This window comes from Euleptes europaea, chromosome 7 (assembly GCF_029931775.1).
Source record: "Euleptes europaea isolate rEulEur1 chromosome 7, rEulEur1.hap1, whole genome shotgun sequence".
In the NCBI taxonomy this organism is placed as follows: domain Eukaryota; kingdom Metazoa; phylum Chordata; class Lepidosauria; order Squamata; family Sphaerodactylidae; genus Euleptes; species Euleptes europaea.
In genome coordinates, this window is record NC_079318.1 from 48,890,503 (window position 1) to 48,916,922 (window position 26,420).

The 26,420-nt window shown below is 43.2% G+C and overlaps 1 protein-coding gene across 1 annotated transcript in view; it reads right to left on the bottom strand.

The window, feature by feature from the left end:
- TGFB2 (transforming growth factor beta 2) overlaps positions 1–26,420 on the bottom strand; it is an 87,361-nt gene that overhangs the window by 10,676 nt on the left and 50,265 nt on the right. Inside the window, exons 2-4 of the mRNA XM_056852958.1 lie at positions 17,194–17,363; positions 2,090–2,222; positions 1,742–1,852 (exon numbers count right to left, since the gene is read on the bottom strand). Of these exons, the coding sequence (XP_056708936.1) occupies positions 1,742–1,852; positions 2,090–2,222; positions 17,194–17,363 (414 nt within the window). The remainder of the gene's footprint in view (positions 1–1,741; positions 1,853–2,089; positions 2,223–17,193; positions 17,364–26,420) is intronic.

The following is a 26,420-nucleotide window of genomic DNA, read 5'->3' on the forward strand; positions in this document are numbered from 1 at the left end:
CTGCCCAGGCAACTAATGCAAGATGGAGGCACTGCTGTTGAGATTATTGGCATTGGATTATTGGCATGGGAGAAGGCAACAGGCTCCCAGACTAGCAGGGTTCAAGACAAGCTTCTGAGGCACTGGCAGGAAGCATGTGGCTTGGCTCGTTTCTTCCACCTTCTTTGTTTACCAGCACACCAACATATCTACATGTAGATGTTGTGGGGTTTTTTTCTGCCCAGCATTCAGGCCAAAAAGGTTGTCTACCTCTCTCTGTCTCTGAAGCTTTGCTTTCCCCTTTATCTGGTAGTTGTGTATCAGTTGGGTCGCATCAGAAACCTATATAAGGTTATGAAGGCTGTCAGGGGAAGGCATTCAGGTGGGTACAGTAAAGGCCACTGGAGTGGAGGAGTCAAAACAGGGCTACAGAAGCTGCTCTCTCACCTTTCCTTCCTCTCATAGTGCAAGCTGCTGCACAAACCATGACAAGATGCACCAATAAAGGTCAAACAGCCCACATGATGTAGGAATGCAGACATGAATGACGCAGCAAGAGAGTGGCCACAAGAAAGGAGCAGCCACACATCAAAGATTCTGTCTGGAGATGTAGAAGATTTTAAAAGAGATTGGCATAAGGCCTTTGTATATTGGGCTAACATGGCAAAGATTGATTTTACGGATACCGTGAAAAAGTTGTAAATAAAATACTGTGTGAAAGGGAAAAAAGACAAATAAAGGATTATATAAAGCTAAGGGTTACTTCACCGGAAGTCACAAGGGGTGGAGGGTGGGCACTGAATATGAGGGAGGTAAAAGGGATATTCATTCTCACTTTTAATTCTGTACGTTTGTTTTTTCTGTAATTTATTTACTGTTTTTCTGTAATTTCTTTATTATAAAAAATAATAATAAAGAAAAAAAAGATTCTGTCTGGTACCTGTTCTCTCCAGGAACAGAGGAGCATGCCTATTATATTAGGTGCTGTGGAACACAGGCAGGATAAGGCTGCTGCAGTTGTCTTGTTGGTGGGCTTCCTAGAGGCACCTGGTTGGCCACTGTGTGAACAGACTGCTGGACTTGATAGGCCTTGGTCTGATCCAGCGTGCCCTTTCTTATGAAGTTCCACATGCAGAAGCAACCTTGTGGATGAGTGAGTAGGTTCAGCTGAAAACATGCATGGGAAAGCGTTTCCCCATCTGCACTGCAAGCTCAGTTGCAACTGCCAGATACATGACACATGACTCGCTCACAGTAGAGACTGGAGTGGGCTCAAATTGCAAATGAGGTCTCTGACTCCTTGAGTTTCCATGAGCATCACCAGGGGTATACATTTTTGTATATATAGGTTCAGGCTGAATTGCTTGATAGGCTAATTATTTACGGGAAATATGGTTTTTTCCCTCCACCTCATTAACTGATTTCAGTCAATGAAATTCTGCACCTTTGTTGTTAGCAGAGAGCTACAGGACAAATCCAGATACAGCAGGCAGAATGGTTGGGATGAGTCCCAGCATAGCTGGGGATAAGCCTGCCCCCTCCAAATGCTTAAGAACCTTTTACTGTGGATGTGCCAGATCAGTTGCCCATTTGAGAAATGGTTGCTATACCAGAGTTCCTAAGAGGATCAAACCAGGATTTCTACCCTCACATACATACACATCCTCTCAAACCCTTTATACTGTTTTGGTTTCCTGTTTTAAGCAGGCTATAGACATTTACTTATGACATAAAAATTTTAATGTGGAAGTGTGGTTATTACCTGCAAAACTTGCTTCTAGCACTTCACTTTGGTTTGGGATGATATAATTATTCGAAGGCACGAACGTGCAGCATGGACAATGTAAACTTATCTTAAATCCCAGGTTCCTGTCTGCAAAACACAAGAGTGCCTTTAGATCAGCTGCAGACTTGAAGTGGCCCACAATTAATATAAGGAGGCTCTAAATGAGAAATGATGGACTTTTTACAGTCTTTGTTTCAGTGTTTTAATTGTATTTTATTGTTGTGATTTAAAAGAACAATGGCATGAGCTGCCTTGGGGCTTTATTGAAGGACAGGATAGAAAGACTGCAACAAATAAACAAAAGAGAACGGTATTGTCTGTCACCTCTATGATGGAGCCATTCATGTACAGCGTCAGTTACATCAAAAGATAGCCATTCACCTTCGGCTCTTGTTTTAACTACTTTGCTATCAATGTAACGTTGCATTGGCGATGTAAGGTCTTTGCTTTTGAGAATCTGCAAGACAGAAAGAGAACACACAATGTGCAGCTTCTGGGCTTTCAGTAAGGCATCAACAAAAGACAGTGAAAAATTCCTCAGAGCAGAATGGCAACGTTATACAAAATAACTGCAGAACCCAAACTAGTGGTTGTGTACAGTTCAATATGTTCAAAACAGCTTTTTAACTGGGCAACTATGGAGAATTAGAATTGGATCCAGGAGACCAGAAAAACATTTGCAGACTCTGTCATTTGGGCTGGTATGGTTTGGTTTAGGCATAGTGGGTTAACCATGGTTTATTTTAATTATGGTTCGCTTGTGAAACTGGGTTTTGGGATGGCCATTCAAATCCTGGTTTGACTTGCTCTGAGCTGGTTTTATCACCTTCAGTCAGGCCAGGTGACTCTGTAGGCAGGCAGTGTGTGAGGGCGGAACCAGAGAATCAGCAAGAATTAAGCTAGGATGTCCGTGTTTGCATGTCTCCCAAAACTACAGTTAAAGACTAATTGTGGTTAAAATACCAATTTCAACCCTGATTTAGGATCTTGGTTTTATGGACCACAACTAATCATAGTAAGTGGAATGATCATGTTCAGACTATAGTGGTTTCACTAAACCATAATTTCATGTTATGCCTGAATTAAGCCTATGTGTGGGTAGACAGGCTAATAAAGACGCCGGGAGCCACTATTTGTTGACTTCACATATGTGGAAGGCGGTAGAAAGGAGATGGCAGAGCACTGAGGTGGAAAAACAGACTGTACCGCTTCAGAAAACTAGCACAGCAGGAGGAAAGGTTTTCTTTGCTTGCTATTCTGGTTTTCTGTTTGAAAGTGGTTTTTAACATAGGGAATCATTCCAAAATATGATCTTGCATTATCTTGCACCTACAGTCTCAAATGGTGCAGTCCATTCGACCTTCTTAGGCTACCACACTGCCACCTTGCACATGTGAACCAGGTTTTATTTGAAGAAGAAGACGAAGAAGAAGAAGAGGAGTTGGTTTTTATATGCCGCTTATCTCTACCACTTAAGGAAGAATCAAACTGGCTTACAATTCCCTTCTCCTCACCACAACAGACACCTGTGAGGTAGGTGAGGCCGAGAGAGTGTGACTAGCCCAAGGTCACCCAGCTGGCTTCATGTGGAGGAGTGGAGAATTAAACCCGCTTCTCCAAATCAGTGACAACCACTCCGAACCACTGCTCTTAACCACTACACCACACTGGTTCAAAGCATTTACTTTGAGCTTCCCTTGGGCCATAGTTTTATCTTATGGCTCTAATGGAGTTTTGTGGTTCAAATGATTAGGGCTGTTCCTACAAGTGGAACAGGGCTATGATCTAGAGTGAAGAGGTCAGAAGTCAGTGCAGGCAGGCTGCCGTGAAGGGGGTCAGGGTTACCTCACAATGAGATGCTGTAGAAGAATGGATGTCCATTTCAAACACAGGCTAAGCCTCCCTATTCTGTGTTACCTTCTTTATCGTGAAGATTAAAAAAAGGCCAACAGTGATGGTGCAAAATAAAAATTGTATTTTATTCCTCAGTTAAAATCCCCAAAATTCCCTATGCATTTCGCCAAGAGGCTTCTTCAGGGGAATCTGTTAGTCTGGCAGCAATTTTCCATAAAGAGTACAAGATCAGTAATTTTTGGGGAAATTTAACTGCGTAATAAAACATATTTTTACTTTATTTTGCACCATCAGCCTTGGCCTTATTTTTTTTATCTTCTAGTGGCTGCTGTGGCTTTATTATTTCACCTTCTTTATTATTGCTATATGCTGGAAAGTGTTAGCTTTTAAAAATTCATTTAAAATTCTTCACAGGAAACGGGATTTGTTGAGTTCACTAGACTCTTTGAATCTAAATGTACTTATGTTGCTTCTGCCAGTGGACTGTTAGATAGATGCTAATAGGTTATGTTTCATCTATCTATCTATCTATCTATCTATCTATCTATCTATCTATCTATCTATCTATCTATCTATCTATCTCAAAGACCTTGCCAATTTAGTATAACAGCTGGGCTGAGATCTGGGAGGCCCATGTTCAAGCCCCCGTTCTTGTATGGTTCTTTGAGTGACCTTAGGTTAGTCACATGCTTTCAGCCTAGCCTACTTTATGGGGTTGTTGTGATGATAAAACAAGGAAGGAAAAATTATACTATTATTTGTTAGTTGGTAGAAAGGCAGAGTTATCACATACTATCAGATGTTATATTAGGCAGATTTATCATGTACTAACAAAATGCTATTGATATGAGAATATGCGGTTAGCTTTAATAGTTTACAAGATTACTAAAGGCCATAATCTCTGGAATAGTTTTACAACAAGCTTCAGGGTAACAAAAGTAATGAGAGAAGAGACATTCCATTGCACATGTGGAAATGACCCTGACAATTAGATAAATGAGGGAATCTTGGCCTGAAGGATTTCGGTATATGCATTAAAGCTTTTGCAGATCTGCATATCAGAACCATTGATTTGTTACTATATATTTTTGTCTTAAATTATTTTGAACAATGTCTCCAATATCATATACAAAATATAAAAGTACAGTTATTCGTAGGAAGCATTACCAAAGATTCTACAGATATTTCACAGTATCCCCATGCAATACAGAATTTTTCCATGCTGGTACATATAGGAACAGTGATTCATACACTTAGGATTCAAAACACAGGAAAACTAGAAAAGGCAGGAAGGAACTGAAAACCCTACACTCTTAAACTGTGTTGAAAAGAGAAGATGCCCATGAGAGATCTAAACATAATACTTGGAGGCTATTCTGAAAATAAAACTAGTCTTCTGCAGGGCCTTTTCTATATTTTTTCTTTTGTTTATGTTGTCATTGGTGCAGCTCTTTGGTTTTAAGACTTATACAGCCATCCTGTCCTGTTATGCAATGCTTCCCTTTAGTATGGCTTGCCCATTAGGAATATTCAGTCAATAACTGCTGAAATCACCCTTTGGCCATTTGGGTCAAACACACTCACAGAGTCGGGAAAAGGTGACACACCTTTTTGTCCAGTCTGAATACATTAAAAAAATTGTCACACTTCACTTGTTTGTGGCCTTTCTCAACGAAGCCCAAGGTGATCTACATAACTGATGTCCCATTTTATCCTCACAAAAATCCAGTGAGGTAGGTTGAGTCGGGAGATAGTGATGGCTTCAGGAGGGATTGCAGATTTGCAGAGTTCCAGCAATGGGCATGGAACCTCACTTTGGAATTGGCTATAAAGGCTTCCCAAATGTATCTAGCTGGTGGATGCAGCTCTTGAGCAGGCAACATGCTGGTATTGTTTTGCAACAACATATTGATGTAGACTTGCTTACATGCCCCAATAATATGTGCTCCACAGGCAAATAAACAAAATATTAAGATATTGTCGAAGGCTTTCACGGTCAGAGTTCATTGGTTCTTGTAGGTTATCCGGGCTGTGTAACCGTGGTCTTGGAATTTCCAAGATCACGGTTACACAGCCCGGATAACCTACAAGAACCAAAAATATTAAGATACTTTGGTCTTTTATGCATGGGAGTTTTACCTGGAGTTCGAGGCTCTTTTGACCCACACTTTTCTGATCTGAATCCTAAAAATGCTATGCATGTTGTTGTTTGCCCTGGAGAAAGACCTGGGGTTTCTGGAGTACCACAGAATCACCAGCAGAATCTGGAAGCATCTGAGTCCCTGCCTCTTGAAAACGCTGCTTGTAATTGGCTGTAGTGCTTAATGTGAGAAAAAGGTCCTGTCCCCCATCCCCGCAGCTACCCTCTCCTACACTTTGTCTTATGCATGGAAATGGGGATGATTTGACCCAGGCCGATCTCAGGGTAGATTGAAGAATTACATTACTACAGGATTGGGAAGGCCCAGACATTGTGTGGGCTGGGCACGAGGTCATCTCTAAGGGATAGAAAACTCATGCATAACCCCCACGAAAAACTGAGCCGGACCAGCGGAGAAAGTAAGTCAAAGTGCCCATGCATAAAAGACCATCGTTAACATTCTAGCTCTCTTTACTTTAAAAACCAAAGGGACCTGTAAAGGAACTGCTAATTGCCCAAGAAAGTGGAGAATGGAAGAATACAAAAGCTACTGTACTGTTCTAGTAGCACAGCGATGAAGAGCATGTGCTACAAATCAGGAAGTCATGATATGGTATCTTGTTTATGCCATGGGTTAAAGTCATTTATAGGGCTTCCATAAGTTGGAAGTGACTTGAGAGCACACAGCACACACACAGCCACTTAGGTGAGCCTCTCTGCCTTTGCCTCAAAATCCTAAATGGAATCACTGTAGCAAAATACCTTGACTGCCAACTTGCTGTTTTGTAATACAATAATTGCTGGTCTCTAATCAACGTATGTTGGGATTTAGCTGTCATATAATAGCAATTGCTTCACTACTGAGTAAAAAAAAATAGCCTATAAACTATCTTCCCTCCTCCTCTTTGGCAATCTTAAATCCCATTATTATGTCCTTCATATCTTTCTTGGCCATCACAATGCAGAAAATCCCCCCCCCCTCTCTCTCTCTTGTGCTAGATCAGCATCCTAAAATGTGGCCAGATCCTTCCTTCATTACCAGCCAATTTTCTTGACTTTTGTAAACATCCATTTGTCAGTGGCAGAAAGATACTCTTTACTGGTTTTCTATCATTTTTCTATCATTTCAAGCAGGATCTGTGTCTATGAAAGCCAGTTACCAACATTCTATCAGATGGGAATGGGACTACGCGGAAGTAGGCCTTGGAGCTGGTCTCTGCTGGAACGGGCAGTACAAGGCTAAATGAACACATGGTATTGTCCAGGATTAGGAAATTTCACACATCCTTGTTCTGAGTTGCAACATTGCCTGTGCAATCCCACTATTTTTCCTGCGAGGTGCCATGTGCCCTTGCCTAAGTACTGTAGTGTTACATTTGGATTAGGATCAGCATGAGATTTGATACAGTCCACAGTTGGTTTGCAGCTGTTGGGTGTAATACATTAACGTGCCCTAAACCCTTCCCACTTTGATAACATAGTGAAATTCTGTCTATATCTATACATACATGGACACATAGAAAGAGAGAGAGTGGGAGCCCTATTTGCTGAAAAGTTTATTTCCAGCACATTTTGCATTAACACCTTTCAGTGGTATATTAAGCAGGATCTTTTTGGCAACAGGCATTAGCTGCCAAATATTTCTGTTCATTCTCTTCCTAAAACTTGACCTGTGTGATGCTATGGGGCTGCAAAGGGAAATGACCCGGAAGCCAACAGGGGTCTCTTCTTTGGCTTCCATGAGTTTTTGGATCTGGCAGTAACTGAGAGCTGAATGTGGTCCTTATAAACTATTGTACGAGGTGCAGTATACTTGCCAAAATACAAAGGTACATGTGACTTGCCAAATGTTTTAAAGTCTATAGTTCTATGATCTGCTTCCTGAGAAATTGCCAAACACGTTCATCATGAAAGATTGCAAATAAAGCATACATACACAGCCCAAACCAAATTCTGGCTCAGGTGAAAGTAACACAGCTGCAAGGGATGATATTAGTCCTTAGTCACAATCACATCTGTGGGTTGTTTCTGTCCTCTAAATTTATGCTTAACAATTGTGAAATCTGGCAGGCTTTTTAAAATGGACGTTTCTCGCCCTCATGACTGAGGAGAAGAGATTTTAAATATGTGCACAGGGTTCTCTAAAAACATGGAAAACTACAAGGGGGCAGTGATGTTGGGGCTTTTATGCTCTAGCGAGTTCTCAGTGTTTTTTTCTTTTCTTGGCTCTCTCTCTGTGTTAGCCAATATGAACATTAAGCTTCAATCTCTGTTATTTCCAAGTTGTCTAATAATTAGAGGCACAAAACTGCTTTATGCTTATCTTTTCTCCTGGATAAAATATACTTATGGAAGAGCCCCACTATATCAAGAATATCTCATTTCTGCAAAAACCAAAACTTCAAAATGTGCAGTGTAATCTATTTTGCTAACTGAGTAAAGATTTGTATGACTATAAAAAATATTCATTGCTAACTACTACATGGTTAGAGTATTCAATTTTGGCTGGTTTTGGAAATGATTCCCCCAGATATTGCCTATTACTTCTCTTAGGGAGGTAGAGAAAAGTATAGGGGGAAGTCACTCCACATTCATCAAAATCGAATCCAGTTTTCTTCATGATATGTTCCTCATACAGATTGAACAGATAGGGAGATAAAATACATCCTTGTCTCTGGCATATTAGCCGCAAATAAAATTTATTTCTTTATTTATTTATATCCTTGTCTGACACCTTTGCCAATTGGAAACCATTCAGTTTCTCCATATTCTAGCCTAACAGTAGCCTCATGTGTTTAGCACATCCATACTTATAACAGGACTTGCCACTTTCTCTGGCCTTTCATGCATGGGTTGTTTCCATCATGGTCACCCCTCGACTACTTCAGGGCTTTGTTTTAATTATGCATGTATTTTCTGACTTTCAGAAGTTGCCTTGCTTTCTGCTCATGTTTTCCGGTTGCTGTTTTATCCCGAGTTTAAAGTCTGCCTCAATCCCAAATTGAAAGCTGGCCTTGTACATACTTGTCACTGTGGCCTTTTCTCTCCATGCCCACCTTTCCCTCCCATGTGTCTGTCCCCCTCATCTAATCCCACTCCTCAAAGACATTTGTGAGTGCACTAGCAAGAGAATAATGCTGGAATACCATACCGCTGCTTATTTGGTCAGTTTCACAGTGAGTGTGGGTAAGTTTCAGATCAAACAGTTGAGAGAAGGCTGAAATAATCACAAACAACCTATGTGGTTGGTTATTTGGTCAGTTACAGTTCTTAACAGGATGGAACAGAGCTGGGTTGATATGCTGCCCTGCCTTTATACACATCATCTTATAGGAATGAAAGTCTTTTTTTTTTGCGAGTGCAAGACTACCGAGGGAACAATGAATGTCACAAATGACCATGCAAGTGTTTTTATGTTCTTATGACCCCTGCATTGAGATAGCCAGAAACAAATTGGTGGTGTGTGTGTGTGGGGGGGTTGTCCGGACCCTTCTCTGCTTTGGCTGTAAAATGGCCACTCGGTTCAGATTAAATGAAAGAATCCTGCTGTGGGGCTGGCGGAGGATGGTGATGTATTTCAAAAAATACACTACAACCAATTACAAAGAAGTGTTTTCAGGGGGAGGGATTCACACATGGTTCAGGAGCTTCACATTTTCGCTGGGGATGCATAAGGTACATATCGCTGGGGATGCATAAGGATCACAAGGTACTCCTGGAATTTCTTGGGGGCAAAAAGCCCCTGTGCGTAGTGTTCTGAGAATTCAACTGCAAATAGTATGCAGTTAAAAAGCAGCAGATCCAGCGGAAACAGACCATGCATAAAAGGCCTTTGTCTCTGGTGGAGAAAGATTTTACTTTCTCAACTCACTGCACAAATGTGTTCATAGAATCATAGAGTTGGAAGGGACCACCATGGTCATCTAGTCCAACCCCCTGCACAATGCAGGAAATTCACAACTACCTCCCCGACACACACCCAGTGCCCAGAAGATGGCCAAGATGCCCTCTCTCACATGAACTGCCTAAGTTCATTGAATCAGCATTGCTGACAGATGGCCATCTAGCCTCTGCTTAAAAACCTCCAGGGAAGGAGCACTTACCACTTCCTGAGGAAGCCTGTTCCACTGAGGAACCGCTCTAACTGTTAGAAAATTCTTCCTAATGTCTAGATGGAAACTCTTCTGATTTAATTTTAACCCGATGGTTCTGGTCCGACCTTCTGGGGCAACAGAAAACAACTCGGCACCATCCTCTTTATGACAGCCCTTCAAGTACTTGAAGATGGTTATCAAAGGGCGAAAACGCATGGTCGCTTTATCCTCCTTTAATCCCTGTTTCAGCCAGGATTCAGCCAGGATCGAATGCATGCGTTTCGCCTAATGTGCATTCGATCCTGGCTAAAACAGGGATTAAAGGAGGATAAAGCGACCATGCGTTTTCGCCCATATACTCTCTGTCTTCTCCTTTTCAGGCTAAACATACCCAGCTCCTTCAACCTTTGGTGTTAACCATCTCTGATCTCTGTCTTGCTCCCCCCCCCCACTTCAATATTTATAACGGCTTGTCTGCTTTTTTACTTTTTTAAAGAATACAGCATGAACTAATTATGTAATTTTTGTTTGTTTAAACAAAGACATACCGTTTTAAAAGAAATACAATTTTAAAACTACTGCTAAACCTCTCTGGAAAGAGGTGAGATGGGTTGTGATGTCACCAGTGCCCACAAATCAGTGCTGTGCACTGTCATCTTCTGCAAATGGCAGAACCAATTTCCTTAGAGAGCAGTCCACCTCAAAGAATTGTATCCCTAAAAAGGTAAAGGTCCCCTGTGCAAGCACTGGGTCATTCCTGACCCATGGGGTGACGTCACATCCCCACGTTTACTAGGCAGACTTTGTTTATGGAGTGGTTTGCCAGTGCCTTCCCCAGTTGTCTTCCCTTTATCCCCAGCAAGCTGGGTACTCATTTGACCAACCTCGGAAGGATGGAAGGCTGAGTCAACCTTGAGCCGGCTACCTGAAACCAACTTCTATCGGGATCAAACTCAGGTTGCGAGCAGAGCTTGGACTGCAGTACTGCAGCTTACCACTCTGCACCACTGGGCTCCTGTATCCCTGTAACAATGTGTTAAGTGTGCTTTTGTATTAACTCAACGGCATACTCAATTCATGTCTCTTTATCCCCTTCTTAACATTTACACATGAACAATTAATCAATTATGCAGAAATATATTCCAATTGCTTATGCAACTCTCAGGAAGGAGACGGTGGTGTATGGAGCACACTGATTGGAAGGGATACATGTGCTTGACTCCAAACCTTGCCCCTGATACCAGAGATCGATTTGGGGTTAGCTGAGGTGCAGCACGAGAAGCCATTGCTTTCTCATAGTAAACTTCTGTAAAGTGACGGCAAAAAGAGCTTCTACGTGTTTCCAAACTCTGCACCACATGTACAAGGAAGAGCATTTATAGAAAAGGGGATCTGCTCAGCATTAATGCTGCCCACGCCCTATTAATCTCCAGCTCTCCATTGTTAAAGTGGAGAAAATGCTACCTGTTGGTTAAGGAGTTCTTCCCATGTGATCTTGCTGCTGCTCTCCCATGTGCCTTGATGTTGGGTGCAATAAGGAAACTTCTGTGGGACTGTTTTCTTAATCGATCTCAGGGAGGATCTAGCTCTTGCTTGGAGAGTCCAAAAATATTGGTTAGAAGAAGAAAAGTTGGTTTTTATACTCCAGTTTTCTCTACCTTTAAGGAATCTTAAACAGGCTTACAACTGCCTTTCCTTCCCCTCAACACAACTGACATCTTGTGAGGTAGGACAGGCTAAGAGAGTTGTGAGAGAACTGTGACTCTCCCAAGATCACCCAGCAGGCTTCATGTGGAGGAGTGAGAAAACAAACCTGGTTCACCAGATTAGGGTCCCCTGCTCATGTGGAGGAGTGGGGAATCAAACCTGGTTCCCCGGATTAGAGTCCACCCCTCTTAACCACTACATCATGTGGTGGAGTAACCTGTTAAGACTGCTGGACTAATCTGTATTCCACTCCAAACTCCCAGCTCACTGAGTGACCTTGGACTGGTCATTGGGAAGGGGCTGTGGCTCAGTGGTAGAGCATCTGCTTGGCATGTAGAAGGTCCCAGGTTCAATCCCCAGCATCTCCAGTTAAAGAGGCTAGGCAAGTAGGTGATGTTTAAGAACTCTTCCTGAGTCCCTGAAGAGCCACTGCCAACCTGAGTAGAAAATACTGACTTTGATGGACCAAGGGTCTGATTCATAATAAGGCAGCTTCATGTGTTCATGTATTCTCTCTCAGTCTAGCTTGCCTCACAGGGTTGTAGTAAGGACAAAAATGAGGAGGAAAGAGCCATATATGCTGCCTGAACTCCTCTGAGGAAGGATGGGATGAAAATGTGATAGAAAGCCTGAAGGAAAATCAGTATGGCAACACTGGAGAACTGTGAAAATGAAATAAGGCCATACTCAAAGTCTACTTCCTGAGCAAGCTCTGTCTTATTGCAGCTGTTGGTGTATTCTGAAGATTGGAACAATAAAATGTGGTGGATCATATAAATGATCCAAAACCACACCAATGAAAGCAGAAATATGCCTTAAACCTTTTGCCTCCTCGTCTCCTTCCATAATGTCCCCCCCGGGGGTCTGAACTGCTGCTGGGCGCTCTCTGCAGCTCAACATTTTCCTCCTTTCCCATATCATATAGTACATTCCTCCCCTTCTAGCAAACTATCGGGTACCAAAGTATGCAAAAGCCTCAGATAACAGTAGTAATAAAACCCAGAATTTCAGCTCCGTTCTTCATGATGCTTTATGATGTGTTACCAAAACATGGCACCGTTTCCATAGGAAGTTATTAGAACACATTATTGTTTTATAGTCTGTAGCTAATAAACTACCATAAAAACAATATCACTACAACCACTCCAAACAATGGATAGGATTTTTGCCCTGCTCCATTTCCCCCCTGTTCGCCCTCGTTTGCCACAGTGTCTGTTTCTTTTTGGCATGTTGATTCACAAAATAAAAGTGTGGCAAAGACTAATTTCCAAATACAGAAGCACCTTAATAAAATAAAGATGTGAGAAGGCCTACAAAAGGGCCGCTGAGGAGACAGGTTCAAAGACATTCTCACAACATTTTATCTGATCGAATTCCTATAAATCCTGCATTTGGCATCAATTTTAAAAACACAGCAAGAGACAAGGGTGGATGCTTGAGCTTGTTTATTTAATAACTTTATTTCCCTTCCTCCTTTTAAAATACTTTTATCCTTCTGATATTACCTAAAGTCTTTGTTTGAGTGTACATTGGGGAGGAGGAAGGGACTTTTATATCCGTTCCCTTTAATGGCCAGATGGAGAGAGCTCAACAAGGGAACGGGGGGGGGGGGAAGGCTCACTCAAAAGTTTTCAAGTTCATAGGTTCATTTTTTAGTGCCAGGTACCAAAGAAATGTGAATCCTGCCTGCTGAAAGACAGAACTGGATAACTCGAGGGGGGCACTGCCCCCAACAAAATCCAGAGCCCTGAATCTCATTCTTCTCTCCCCACCCTACGATAGTGATACAAAAAGTATAATGGCTGTTACACTACAAATTTCCCACCTCTGTTCCACTTCATTGAGCCAGCGTTGTATAGTGGCTAAGAGCGGTGATTTAGAGTGGTGGACTCTAATCTGGAGAACCAGGTTTGATTCCCCACTCCTCCACATGAGCGGCGGGAGCTAATCGGGTGAACTGGGTTGGTTTCCCCATTCCTACACATGAAGCCAGCTGGGTGACCTTGGGCTAATCACAGCTCTCTTAGAGCTCTCTCAGCCCCACCTACCTCACAGGGTGTCTGTTGTGGGGAGGGGAAGGGAAGGTGATTGTAAGCTGGTTTGATTCTTCTTAAGTGGTACAGAAAGTCGGCACACAAAAACTAACTCCTCTTCTTCTCATTGCCTGCTGCTTCAGCGAGGTGTGTGCATGTGACTTGTAATACAATGATGTCATAAGAATATAACAAGAGCCCTGCTGGATCAGACTAGTGATCCATCTAGCTCAGCATTCTGTCTCACATCATGGTCAACCAGTTACCCTGGAGGGCCAACAACAAGGCATATGGGCCAAGGCCTTCCCCGAATGTTACTACCTAGCACTGGTATTCGGAGGTTTGCTTTCTCTGACTATGACCTAAAGGTCAGTGTAGACAGGGGAATAGGTTGGACAGGCACAGCCCTGTTTGTTTGTCCACTAATGTTAGGCAATATGAACCAATATGTTGGTGGCCCTCAGCCTTGTGGGTATTCAGGGAAATTTGCTCTTCCTTCTGCCAGGGTAATTTGCCCTCCGCCTGGCCACAGTGCTACAAGTAAGCTGCTGTCCTTTTCCTTAGCTGCTGTAACATTCAGGATTCTGATTAAGGTAGACAAGAGAAGGATGGTGTCCAATTAGAACGCCGGCTTAGTTCTCAGTGAAACGGCAAATCTGTTTCTGGAATGATTTATTTCAGGCTGTCAATGAAGGGATCCCATGAGTGTACCCTTCATTAAAAAACAAAACAAAAATCCCAAAATAAAACACTGTACAGGAAATTAGAATGCCAGGCAGAGGGCTAAATCAGAATCCTTCTCCCTGAGTCCCTGACATCTAGTTTCCTACACACATGGATGAACGAGTACCTGACAAACAATGCATCTGATGAAGTGAGCTCTGACTCATCAAGCCATAGGCTGGAAAACATTTTGTTAGTGCCACTCGACTCCTGTGTTATTTTTCCTGCCTTCTAGGAAGGATGAATGGATAACATGATTATGCAAGTTACTGGCTGAGCTATCTTATCAGTAAAGAGCAAAATAACAGTGGGGGTTACCGCACTTTGTATTCCCAGCGATGTATTAAGAGTTTGAAAATGTTGTAAAAAACCGCTTTAAAAGGGTTTTTGGATACCACGGCTTATAAATGGTTGGAAGACGTCTTCACAGCTAAAGGGGCCAAGCAAAGTGTGAACAGTATTTTTTATAACGTTTTAAAACTCTTAATACATTGGTGGGAATACATAGAAAGTGCGAACAGTATTTTTCTTAACATTTTCAAACTCTTAATACAGCGCTGGGAATACACATGTGGTAACAGCCAGTGTCACTTCACAAAATTCCACTATTGTGCACACCGTCGATTTGTTCTAGAACACCTATCAGCAGCCATGAAACTCTAACCCGAATCCACACTATGGGGAAGTTTTCATATTCAGTACCTCTTTGCTCAAGCTGAACCCAAATGGTAAGTAACCCTAGGGTAGCTACTTCAGCTGTGACTGTGCAGACACTGGGACACTCTGAAAGTCAGCTGAGTGCGGGGCTTGTCATGTGAAACCTCAGATCTTTGCTAAGTCAGTGTAGATCTGCCAAAAGAAAGGTCCGAAGAAGTGTGCTGAATAATGTACTTCATCCCAAGAGCAGCAGCTGCCAATTTGTTAATTCAATCTGCCACCACCAACACAGCACAGAATGAAGACAGTTCTCTGCTAAACTCAAGCACCCTTCACAGATACTTGTACTTTACCTAGAGCAGTGTTAAGTGCAACATAAAGAACAACATTGTGTTGTACTTTACCTAGAGTAGATATTTGCTCAGGCCTATCATCTCTCACAAAATAATTGCATCAGGTTTTCTTTTTATTTCTTTTACACATGATTTTCCCCCTGATGTACTTCAACACCCAAAAAACCAAATCTCATGTAAGATTCTGAAATATATGTGTGCGTGTATACACAAACACACACTCACATGGCCTGATAAAAATCCCTGCTTTGAGAAAGCATTTTTTTGGGAAGGTCAAATGGGCATTGAATGTTTATTAAAGGCATGAGGAAGGATTCAGCCAAATCCCTCTGTCTCATCTGGAAAAATAGGCATGATGCTTGACGACTTCCCAGACATGATTATGGGACTGATTATGGGATGATTATGGTTCCAGAGCTTTCCAAGGCTTGAAAGTTCCCTGCCTTAGTAAGTGAATGAACAACTCAAAATACTTTTTTCAAATGTCTGATGAAAAACACTGACCATTAGCATTAGCAATCATTCCCCTTATTTTCAACAGGATGCCCAACGTGCAAATAGGCAGAAAATCGGGGAGAAAATCGGTTTTGCTACACAATGAGCCCCCACCTAAAGGAATCAAAGTTGTGGCCACCCCCACCCCTCCCCCCCAAAAAGCAGATACTCAGGGCTCTGGCAACACTGCTAATTTGTTAAGAAGGTAAGACGTTCCCTGGTGGACAAACTAGCTGGTGCATCTAGTACAACGCTCCATTTCACACAGTGGCCAAACAAATGCCCTAGAAGTCTCACAGCAGGGAACAAAGCACCTCCAGCCTATTTTCAGTCCTCGCCTCCCAGCAACTGCTATTCAAAAGTGTATTTCCTCCATGCATAGAGGCTGGCTAACAGCCTTTGATGGACCTATCGTCCATTAATGTATCTACTATCCTTTTAAAGAGATTTAAGACCATAGCTGTCAATACATTCTGTGGAAGTGCATTCTACAGATTTCTGAAAATCTGCTAAACCTCACTGGGTGTCCATGTTCTAATATTGTAATACAGGGAAATATAAACCTTTCTATACATTTTCTCTACATTATGTGTCATCTTATGAACTTCTATTATGCTCCCTCCTAAGTGTCCTTAGGACACGTTAATCACAGGATATCTCACTGCAATTTTAAATGAAACTATTAGCCCAGGTTCCCTGGAAATTTTAGCTTTGTTAAGGTCTCTACTAAGGAAACAGGGTCTCCAACAAAGCCTGAATAGAACTATAGCTCCAGCCTGCTTATTACAAACTGGTTCAACTTTATATTCTACAAGTGCCTTTCAACGGCAATGCAGTGCACACTGACCTGCAAGCTAGCCCCACTGAACCCAGGGCAAAAATGCCCAGGGCAAAGTATTCTCATACACATGAAAGAGGTCTCACTGAAAATTAGAGAAAAGTCAAGAGAGGAATGTGGCACATGAGTTGTCATTAAAATAATAGACTAGGGTCATTTTCATACAAAACAACTGGGGTTTGTTTTAATTCCGTTTCTGCCATCTACATTCCTTTTTTCTCTTTTGCATTAACAGCATCCATATATCATACAAAAAGTAGAAGAGAGGCTCAAACGTGCTCCCTAAGGCATATCTCTACTACAAATTTGTCAGTTTTATTCAACTGTCATGGCTTCTCCAAAGAATCATGGAGCAGTGAGAAGTATTGAGAATTCTGTTCCAAATTCCAAGCCCTTCATGACAGAACTAAAATGAGCCGGGCTCCCTGGGAGAAGAGAATCGCTATTAAACCAGTTAAAAGTCCATAGTGCAGATCAACGCTAGCTGTCACACAGGGACAATGCAGTAAAGTGCAGCAATCATCACCACTTTACCTGATACAATTCTATCCGCTGTTCTGATACTCGAGCCTTTGGATTCTGCAAGCGAAAGACTCTAAACTCTGCCTTCACGAGGTTGGAAGCATTTTTCTCCATTGCTGAGACGTCAAATCTCACTCGCTTAAAATAGGCGCTGGGTTGAGGTGATTTTTGTGGAATCTTGTCTGCAAGAAGGTAGAATAACGGTTTAAAATTGTAAATATGCTTATTTCTCTTTCAGTAGACTGCAACGCAAGAGATCCTCGAGAAACAGTGACGGAAATGTCTGAAGGATGATGCAGCTTCCAGCATCCAATTTTGGTATCATTAACAATGTAGTCAGATAAACAAACACATGTGTTTGATTACAGAAACAGCAGATTAATTGTGATCAGCAAATCATTTCCAACTTTCTGTCAGGGGCATGCATTTAACCCTATTCTTTGAAAGCAATGGTGGAAAATCCTGGATGATTATAAATTGGAAGAAACTCATGACAGCTGATGTTTCACAAATGACTTCAGACTTACATACGCTTAATCACACTTGCCAAGAAAATAGGAATTAATGGCAAGACATTCGCCCTGTGCTGCTAGAGTAAAAATATCTAAACCCTCGACAATGTGTTTTGTGTTTTAAGTATTTCAAATGTCATGAGTCTTGACTTGAATAAGTGAATATTAAAGGCCAAACTAGATTTACAAGCAGATGTGTGTAACATTACCCTACTGGAGTGTTTTAAATGGGAAAATCCACCTGTGGGGAGACGACCAAGATCAGACAGGTGGTGGGCAGGAGGAGTTCTTAACTCTTTCCCTGCTGCACATTTCCTAGTGATTTTCCTCCTCTTACTGTAGTGTTCCATATACACATTTGGCCATCTCCTGGCAGAAAAGTTGATCTTTTAGCTTTACTCCAAACCATTTTCCTGACCTAAAATGTTCCTGGGATTTGTTATGTGGCCTGCTGGGGAAACCATACAGTTGTGCCAGTGTGGTGTAGTGGTTAGGAGCGGTGGACTCTAATCTGGAGAACCGGGTTTGATTCCCCACTCCTCCACATGAGCGATGGACTTAATCTAGTGAACCAGCTTGGTTTCCCCACTCCTACAATGAAGCCAGCTGGGTGACCTTGGGCTAGGCACAGCTCTCTTTGAACTCTCTCAGCCTCACCTACCTCACAAGGTGTCTGCTGTGGGGAGAGGAAGGGGAGGAGATTGTAAGATGAGTTGATTCTCCTTAAAATGTAGAGAAAATCGGCATATAAAAACCAACTCTTCTTCTTTTTGTGGACTACCACAGTGGTCCAAAAGATGCACCCCTGGAGCTGCTGCACTTCAGGAATATACTGAAGGGGAAGGTTGAAGTCACTTCTCTACATGTACCACTGATGCAACCCAAACAGGGCACTTCACATGTGCCAACTAAGGAAAACTGTCAAGTCATGTGAGACTGTTACACAGGACATTACTCTGTAACATGTGAACTGGTCCGTACAATCAAATCAGTTCTACAAATGGATGAGAGGCTGTAGAATATGACTGAGAAACATCATTCCAGGAAAAAAAACTGCCAGCAAGCAATCCAGTGAAGAAAAAGATCCAGTCTTCTGTCACCTAGGAATTTGTTCAGCAACAGCCACACATCCCCTGTCACATCTAATTCTAGCCATGAGCACCACTTGGTATTAATCTATAACATGTTTACAGATGTACATTTGATTGAATCAACATGTTATTGTGGGGCTCCAGAAATACCTGTAAGAAATGCAAGTTACCACTTCCAAAAGTAAGTTTTACCTGCTCAAAGATCAATAACTCATAGGCTTTGGAACACACAGATGTACTCTACCACTGTCCTGCTCTACCAGCATGGCCAAAAGATCCAGAATGTTACACAGATCTTAACATGAAGAAAATGAAACCGCTGCATCAGCTTGCAGCCCATCTGGGGTACCACTTCCCTGTCTCCAGTCTCCAATGTAATGGCAGTGGCAGAAGTGAGTACAGATTGAGTTTGACATTTACATTTACTTCTGCTACTACCATTATAGATTCCTTTCAGAACGTTCCGGACCACAACCAGTCAGCTTTGGTGCAAGCCAAGCCCCTCTCCTGTTATCTTCTGCCCCACTTCACCATCAGAGATTATGGTGAATTAAGATCAGAGGGCAGGGCCCTCCTGACTGTCTCATCAATCAAAGAAGCCCATCTGGTGAGCGCACAAGAGAGGGCCTTTTCAGTGGCAGCCCCATGGTTATGAAACAACCTCCCCAGGCAGGTGTGCCTGGCCCCCTCACTTTTGATCTTCAGGAGGCAGTTGAAGACATTTTTATTTTGGACTGCATTTCATTAATGTAATTGTTATTTATTGGCAGTCCTATCTGAGATTTTAAATTGTGGTCTTTTATGTGTGTGTTTTTTAATAACTGTTTAATTTACATTGTAAGCTACCTTGAGTACTACAAGGTAAGAAAAGGTGCCTAACAAATGTTTTAAATTAAAAAAATCAAAGGTTCACTGCAAACTTTGGGAGGTAAGGAAGGTACAAATCTGTGTACAACTGATAATTAAATTAACAATCCTGTTGATGCCTGTGCAACCAAAACCAGCTGAAATCCATTTAAACCCAAGGTCTGATGCTCTCAAGCAGCACCATGTGTACATATACCCAGTAAGACCAGAATTAAATCCTGAGCCAGATCCTTCCCTGTGGGTGTATTTGAGCTGTCCAAGAACTGGTCGGGTATGGACGTTAGATCTTTGTGTTGCCTCTTCAGAAATGCCTGAGCTTAGTTCTACCTTGCACAAAGAAAACCCAGCTGACTCGGTGCATCCAATCAGAAAAGATGAGACCTCTGCATACCCTTACATCCAATTCTAAGCAGCTAGCATGGCGCTACCAGTCTGTGATGCATTCACAACAGCAAGGTAATTCTGGCATAAGGGAAGGACATGTTTTGCATACAGAAAGCCATAAGTTCAGTCCTGTCATTCCTGGTTAAAACTTGTAGAAAAGGAGGGCTGGGAAAGACCTACATCTGTAACCCCAGAAAGCTTGAGCCAGTCATAAAGCAGACATTACTGGGCTGGATTTGTCTTCACGTACGATATCTTCATAATGTCACATTATCTGATGTTGTCATGTGACAGGTGCGGGCATGCCCCACCCACAGCCTTTACTCACTACAAAGCATTAGAGTCTCTGCTGACTGGCAGCAGCACTGGAAGGTTCTCGGGCACAGAAGGGTCTTTTCTAGTAATCACTATCTGAGAACCTTTAACACAGAGGTGGGGAATGTCAGGCCCAGGGGCCGTTTAAGGCCCGCTAAATCATTTGGTCTGGCCCTTCATTAACTGTGTTAACCCTTTCCCACCTGGCCCATGGAGAAACGTATTCCCTCTGTACTACAAGAAGGCTGGGGGTGGAAGTGGCGACAATGGAGGGGTTAAAGGAGGCAGGGCCAGAATGCGCAGGGGTGAGTTCTTAGCCAGTGTGTCCTCATTTCATCCCTGCAGGCAGAGGTAGCAGGAGCCGGCTGTAGAATTCGACCCCGACCATGCGGAGCAGGAGCAACTCCGGTGTGCGGCTGGATGCAACAGACCATCCTGTGCCACCAGGTGGGCAAGTGTGCCACTGGTTGGACGCCTGCCTGCTTGCCCGCGCATGCGCAGGAGGGGGGGGGTCATCTGGGGCAGCTGCCTGCTTGGGGCTTGGTCAGCTAATTTTTAAGTTGATAATTTTGTATGGCCCGAGAATGTTGTTATAAACATCCAAATGGCCCTTTGAGGGAAAAAAGGTTCCCCACCCCTGCTTTAACAGAAGATGCTGGGAACTGGATCTGGGACTTCCTGCATGCAAAGCCTGGGCTCTACTACTCAGCTGTTGCTTCTTCAAACTGCCTCCACCAGCTACTTTTTAATGTTAAAAACAAATCAGGATATCTAATAATGAATCTTACAAATAATGTATAGTTTAATCTTCTCCCTTCTCCACTATTGACATTCAGATTGTAAGCATTTTAGGACAGAGTCTTCCTTTCTGCTTACGATACGCTATAAATAGGGTTGCCAACTCTGGGTTGGGAAATACCTGGAGGTTTCTGGGGTGGAGCCTGAAGAGGGCAGGGTTTGGGGAGGGACGTCAATGCCATAGAGTGAACCAATCTCCAGGTGAACCAATCTCTATCGGCTGGAGATCAGTTGTAATAGTGGGAGATCTCCAGCTACTACCTGGAGGTTGACAACCCTAGCTATAAAGTACCATAAACACTGATGGCACTATATAAGCAACAACAACAATAAAAATGATGTTGATGGGGGTCTTTAAGACTTTTCTGATGACAGCCTACCAATCCTGATATGAAGCAGCCCTGAAGAGAGTCTGGTCCATTTCAACTGTGAGCCCAGATTTCTTGCTAGAGAGCAGAAGCACCAAATATTCTTTGACAGACCATCCTAAGTGAGTGGGACTAACTCAATATGTTTCCTGCTGCTGCGGAAACATAAACAGCTTTTCTCATTTGTACAAAGCATCCAGGATGCTTTCGTTATTTTGCTCCCTCTCACACATGAAGATATGCACTGATGCTGGAAAAACGGGGAGAGCTCCAATCTAACCCTGCCAACAAAAGTGGGTAATAAATGTTCAGAAGATTTATTTTTATTTCCTTTTGTGTTTGTTAAACTTTAGAGGGATCTCCCTCCCTCACCAAGTTTCCTTTCCTGGTACTTTGCCCATCTTTAATTACAGCAGCCACAAGCCACGGAGGTCCCATTGCTTTTCCGCTTCTCTTTTATGACCAAATCACATGAATAAGTCATGGGCTACGGCTTTGATGCAGTCGATGCAAATATTTATAAGTGCTACTTGATTGTGATTAAAAGCGGTTGCGATGCTTTCTTTACTCTGGCTGGCTTCCCTAGACCTCTGCCTAGTAAGACTGTTTAAGTTTCAACTGATAACAAAAACAGATTATAAAAAAGAAAAGAAAGAAAACCCAAATGAGCAGAAGCCAGTCACTCTGGTACAAGGTGAAATAATTTCTTCCACCTCTCTGTTTACAGTTTACTCCCTGATCTACAGACAGGCTTCAGTCCAGAACAGTCTCCTCCTTAAGTAACAATGAAATTTGAGAACTGACATTGTTTGCATGGGAAGCAAATCCAAAGGGAGAGGTCATCATGCTGTCACCGTAAGTCTTTCCAGCAGGATCCTCTCCTTGCTGTCAGGCTCACAAGGGTCACAAACCTTCTCCGCCCTTTCAAGGGAGGCCTTCTCCAAGAAATGAAAAGTGTGTATAGCATGGCTGGGCTCCCAAAACTAACTGCTAATTAACACTGTTTCTCTCTTGTGTCCCTGATGTGAATGGATAACTCAGTATTGGATGAGGTTCAATGCAAATAAGGGCACAATAATGCATATTGGGGCAATTCCCTCCCCTCAAAAAATCTCACATATACATTCAGGGTCAAACCAAACGTTATGTGCAGATGTGTGTAAATGTTCCCCTGATACTCTTTTTCAACAGGAAAAGCAACTTCCAGGAGGGCGTTTGGGTGCTGGCAAAGTGCAAGAGGAAGGCTTTCGACATTTCCTCTTCTTTCCTCACTCCAAATTACTCTCCAAGTGGCTTCCCCTGTCCCAGAATTTCAAGCCCATGAACAGAAATGGTACTTAGTAAGACTCATTTGGAATGAGGGTAAGGTGATCAAAGGGTTAAGCACTCCTCTCCCATCATTTCTCCAGTTCTGCTCGATCCTCTGGAAGTGGCTTTTCCGGTCTATAAGAAGGATGTAGAGAAATACAATACGCTTCTACATGCAGTTTAGTTTGGTCCTAATGCAGGGGTCGGCAAACTCATTAGTCAAAAGAGCCAAATATCAACAGTACAATGATTGAGATTTCTTTTGAGAGCCAAATTTCTTAAACTTAAACTGTATAGGTAGGTACACTGTTTATTAACTTAATAAACTTTAATTAAAGTTTTAAGTCTTAATTAAACTCTAGGTACACTGAATAAAACTTGATATCATACTTAATAGTGATCTTATTTATTGCTAAAAATTAAATTGTAAGTCCCTGCCATTTCCCCCTCCCCGTCCGGAGTCCTCGTCTGGAGGCCTGGTCTACCGCCATAAAAGCCTATTGGTGGACCTGGCCTCCGGCTGAGTCCCATTGGGAGGCCAGGTCTACCCATTGACTTTCTTGGCAGCAGACCTGGCTCCGGTGGCCCATAGAAGCCAATTGGTAGACCTGGCCTCTGAAGAGGGACTTTTTCCCCTCCTCGGAGTCCAGGTCTACCGCCAAGAAAGCCAGTGGGTAGACATGGCCTCCCAATGGGACTCAGCCGGAGGCCAGGTCTACCAAAGAAAGCCTGCCCTGCCCAACAGTTGATAGGCGGGGGGGCAGGAACCGCGGAGCTGCCCGCCCAGCAATCACGCGGCTAGAGGGGAGGGGAGGCTTTAGCCTCCCAACCATTGAGGGCAAGGGAAAGGGGGACCCGGCCATTCTCCACGGTGGGGGGGGAGAGACAGTGCGCCCGCTCGCCCGCTCGCTCTCTCTCTCTCAGGTGCGCTGGCTCCACAGCCCGGCTGCCGGCGCGAGCGGGCGCAAGAGCAGGGGCTCCGAACCAAGTTCGGAGAGCCGCACTCAATGGGCCAAAGAGCCACATGCGGCTCTGGAGCCACAGTTTAGAAACCCCTGTCCTAATGGATCTGGACTGCACATACTACTCAGGAAAGAGATCTTGAGGTTTTGGTGTATCATATATTCTAATAGTCAACCCTGACCAAGCTATTGGATACTTATATCTACAGATCAGGACCAGGTGGAGATTTTTTTCCGAACTTGGGGGACCCAGGAAAAAGACCCCCCCAGGTTTGCACAAAAATCTAAAACTTTTAAAAAAATGTGGCAAGGGGGTTAAAAATCCTAAAACAGAGGAGACGTTGTATGAGCTTGCACACACAATGCACCTCAACTGGCTTGGCAGCATTCATCCCCCTACCCATGTGCAGCAGTTGTTGGAGGAGCTGCCACTTGAGCCAGTGTCCCAAAAAACTTTGAGTACCAGCATGCCTTCCTCCATGGCTGGCAAGGCTTCCTCTATTGCTGGATGAATTGGTGTGTACCTTCCCCCATTGCCGGCACGGCCAAGTCTGGGGTGGGTGGGGAGACAGGCATGCAGGTCTCTTACCTGCTGCTTGGGATTCCGCAGCAAGAGGGGCCATATTGACAGCGCTGGAGTGGGCATGGCTTTGGACCTTCCCCAATAAGATGCAGGCCTAAGAGGGTAGGCAGACCCTTCAGTGGCCAGTCAAGGAGGCTGGATAGAGGCTGGGAGCAAGAGAGGCAGGGGCCCCGGGGGCCACTTCAGCCAGCCTCCTTTCTAATTTCCCTAAAGGTCATAATTCCTTTCTCCTCACCTGCCCACCATTAGTTTCCAACACCTGACTCTCCTCCCCCAAGTTTCTGAAAGGGGTATCCTGCACTGGGTGCAGGGTCTACCAAGCATGCAATTTTAAAATTATAATATAACATGAAACTACAATTACAATTAATAAATATTTTCAAGATTTTTAAAAAATTATTTATTCAACTTGTATCCCACTCTTTCTCAACAGAAGTTGGGCTCTGAGTGGCTAACAATACTAAGCACAAAACTACACAAAACCCAAATAACAATATAAAAGGAGGCTGAAGGAGCTGGGTATGTTTAGCCTGGAGAGGAGACAACTGAGAGGTGATATGATAACCATCTTCAAGTACTTAAAGGGGTATCATATAGGGGATGGTGCCGAGTTGTTTTCTGTTGTCCCAGAAGGTCGGACCGGAGCCAACAGGTTGAAATTACATCAAAATAATTTCCGTCTAAACATTAGGAAGAACTTGCTAACAGAGCGCTTCCTCAGTGGAACAGGCTTCCTTGGGAGGTGGTGAGCTCTCCTTCCCTGGAAGTTTTTAAGCAGAGGCTAGATGGCCATCTGTCAGCAATGCTGATTCTATGACCTTAAGCAGATCATGAGGTGGGGGAGGGCATCTTGGCCATCTTCTGGGCATGAAGTAGGGGTCACTGGGCATGTGTGGGGTAAGCAGTTGTGAATTTCTTGCATTGTGCAGGGGGTTGGATTAGATGACCCTGGTGGTCCCTTCCAACTCTATTTCTATTATTCTAAAACCTCAACTAACAACTTATCTAAAATACTTAAAAGATGATGACCTAATAATAACCCCCTTATCATAGAGGTGATCGAGCATCAATAACAACAGCAACAAGGGATATAGCAGGAACAGCAGAGGATAAAAGCCCATAGAAAGGTCCTGCAGGGAAGGCAAACTGATGCAAAACCATCGCTGCCCTCAACCATAGGCCCAGCAGAACATCCCCATCTTACAGGCCCTGAGGAACTGAACCAAATCCTGCAGGGATCGGGTCGCACTCAACAGAGAATTCCACCAGGCTGGGGCCAGGGCCAAAAATGCCCTGGCTCTGGCTAAGGACAGCCGGATATGTCTTGGGCCAGGGATCACCAGCAAGTTGATCCCAGTCAAGCACAGAACTCTTTGGGAGATATATTGAGAGAGGCGGTCCTGCAGATATGGTCCCAGGCCGTTTAGGGCTTTAAGGGTCAGTACCAAAACCTTGAACCTGATGTGGTACTCAATCTGCTCAAATGCATAGATGATCCTTTGCATGCCTAATTTCTATCCCACCAAGACAAATGGAAGAAAGACAGAATACAAATTTTGTAAATAAATAAGATTTTTGTGTATTTTCCAGCAAACAAAAATCCATTTTCTGTGAAAACAAATATTCTTTGCTTAAGCAATATGTGTAGAACATTTTTCTCGGACAAAACATTTACAGGTACCAAAAAACCCCATGTTTTTTCATGATTACGAAGAAAGACCTTAATCAAAATTCTGTACCCAGCACTGCTGAAGTCATGTGCCAGGTCTAAATTTTCTTCCTTCTGACTAAAATTTGAAGTGGGAAACTGTCTGTACTCTCCTCCAGAAAAACGGTTTCTTTCTCCCAAGTTATTAATCTTCTAGGCCTCATCTTTCTTCACCACTACACTAGACTATTATATTTGCCATGTGAGTGATGGATAAGGTTACATCTCGGGGATTACAGAATGATTAATGAAGTTCTATATTCTTGCTCAGTGCACACTGAATACATCTGGGACCAAGCAATCACTGCTGGTGGCACTGTGACAGATTGAAGCATTGGCTCAG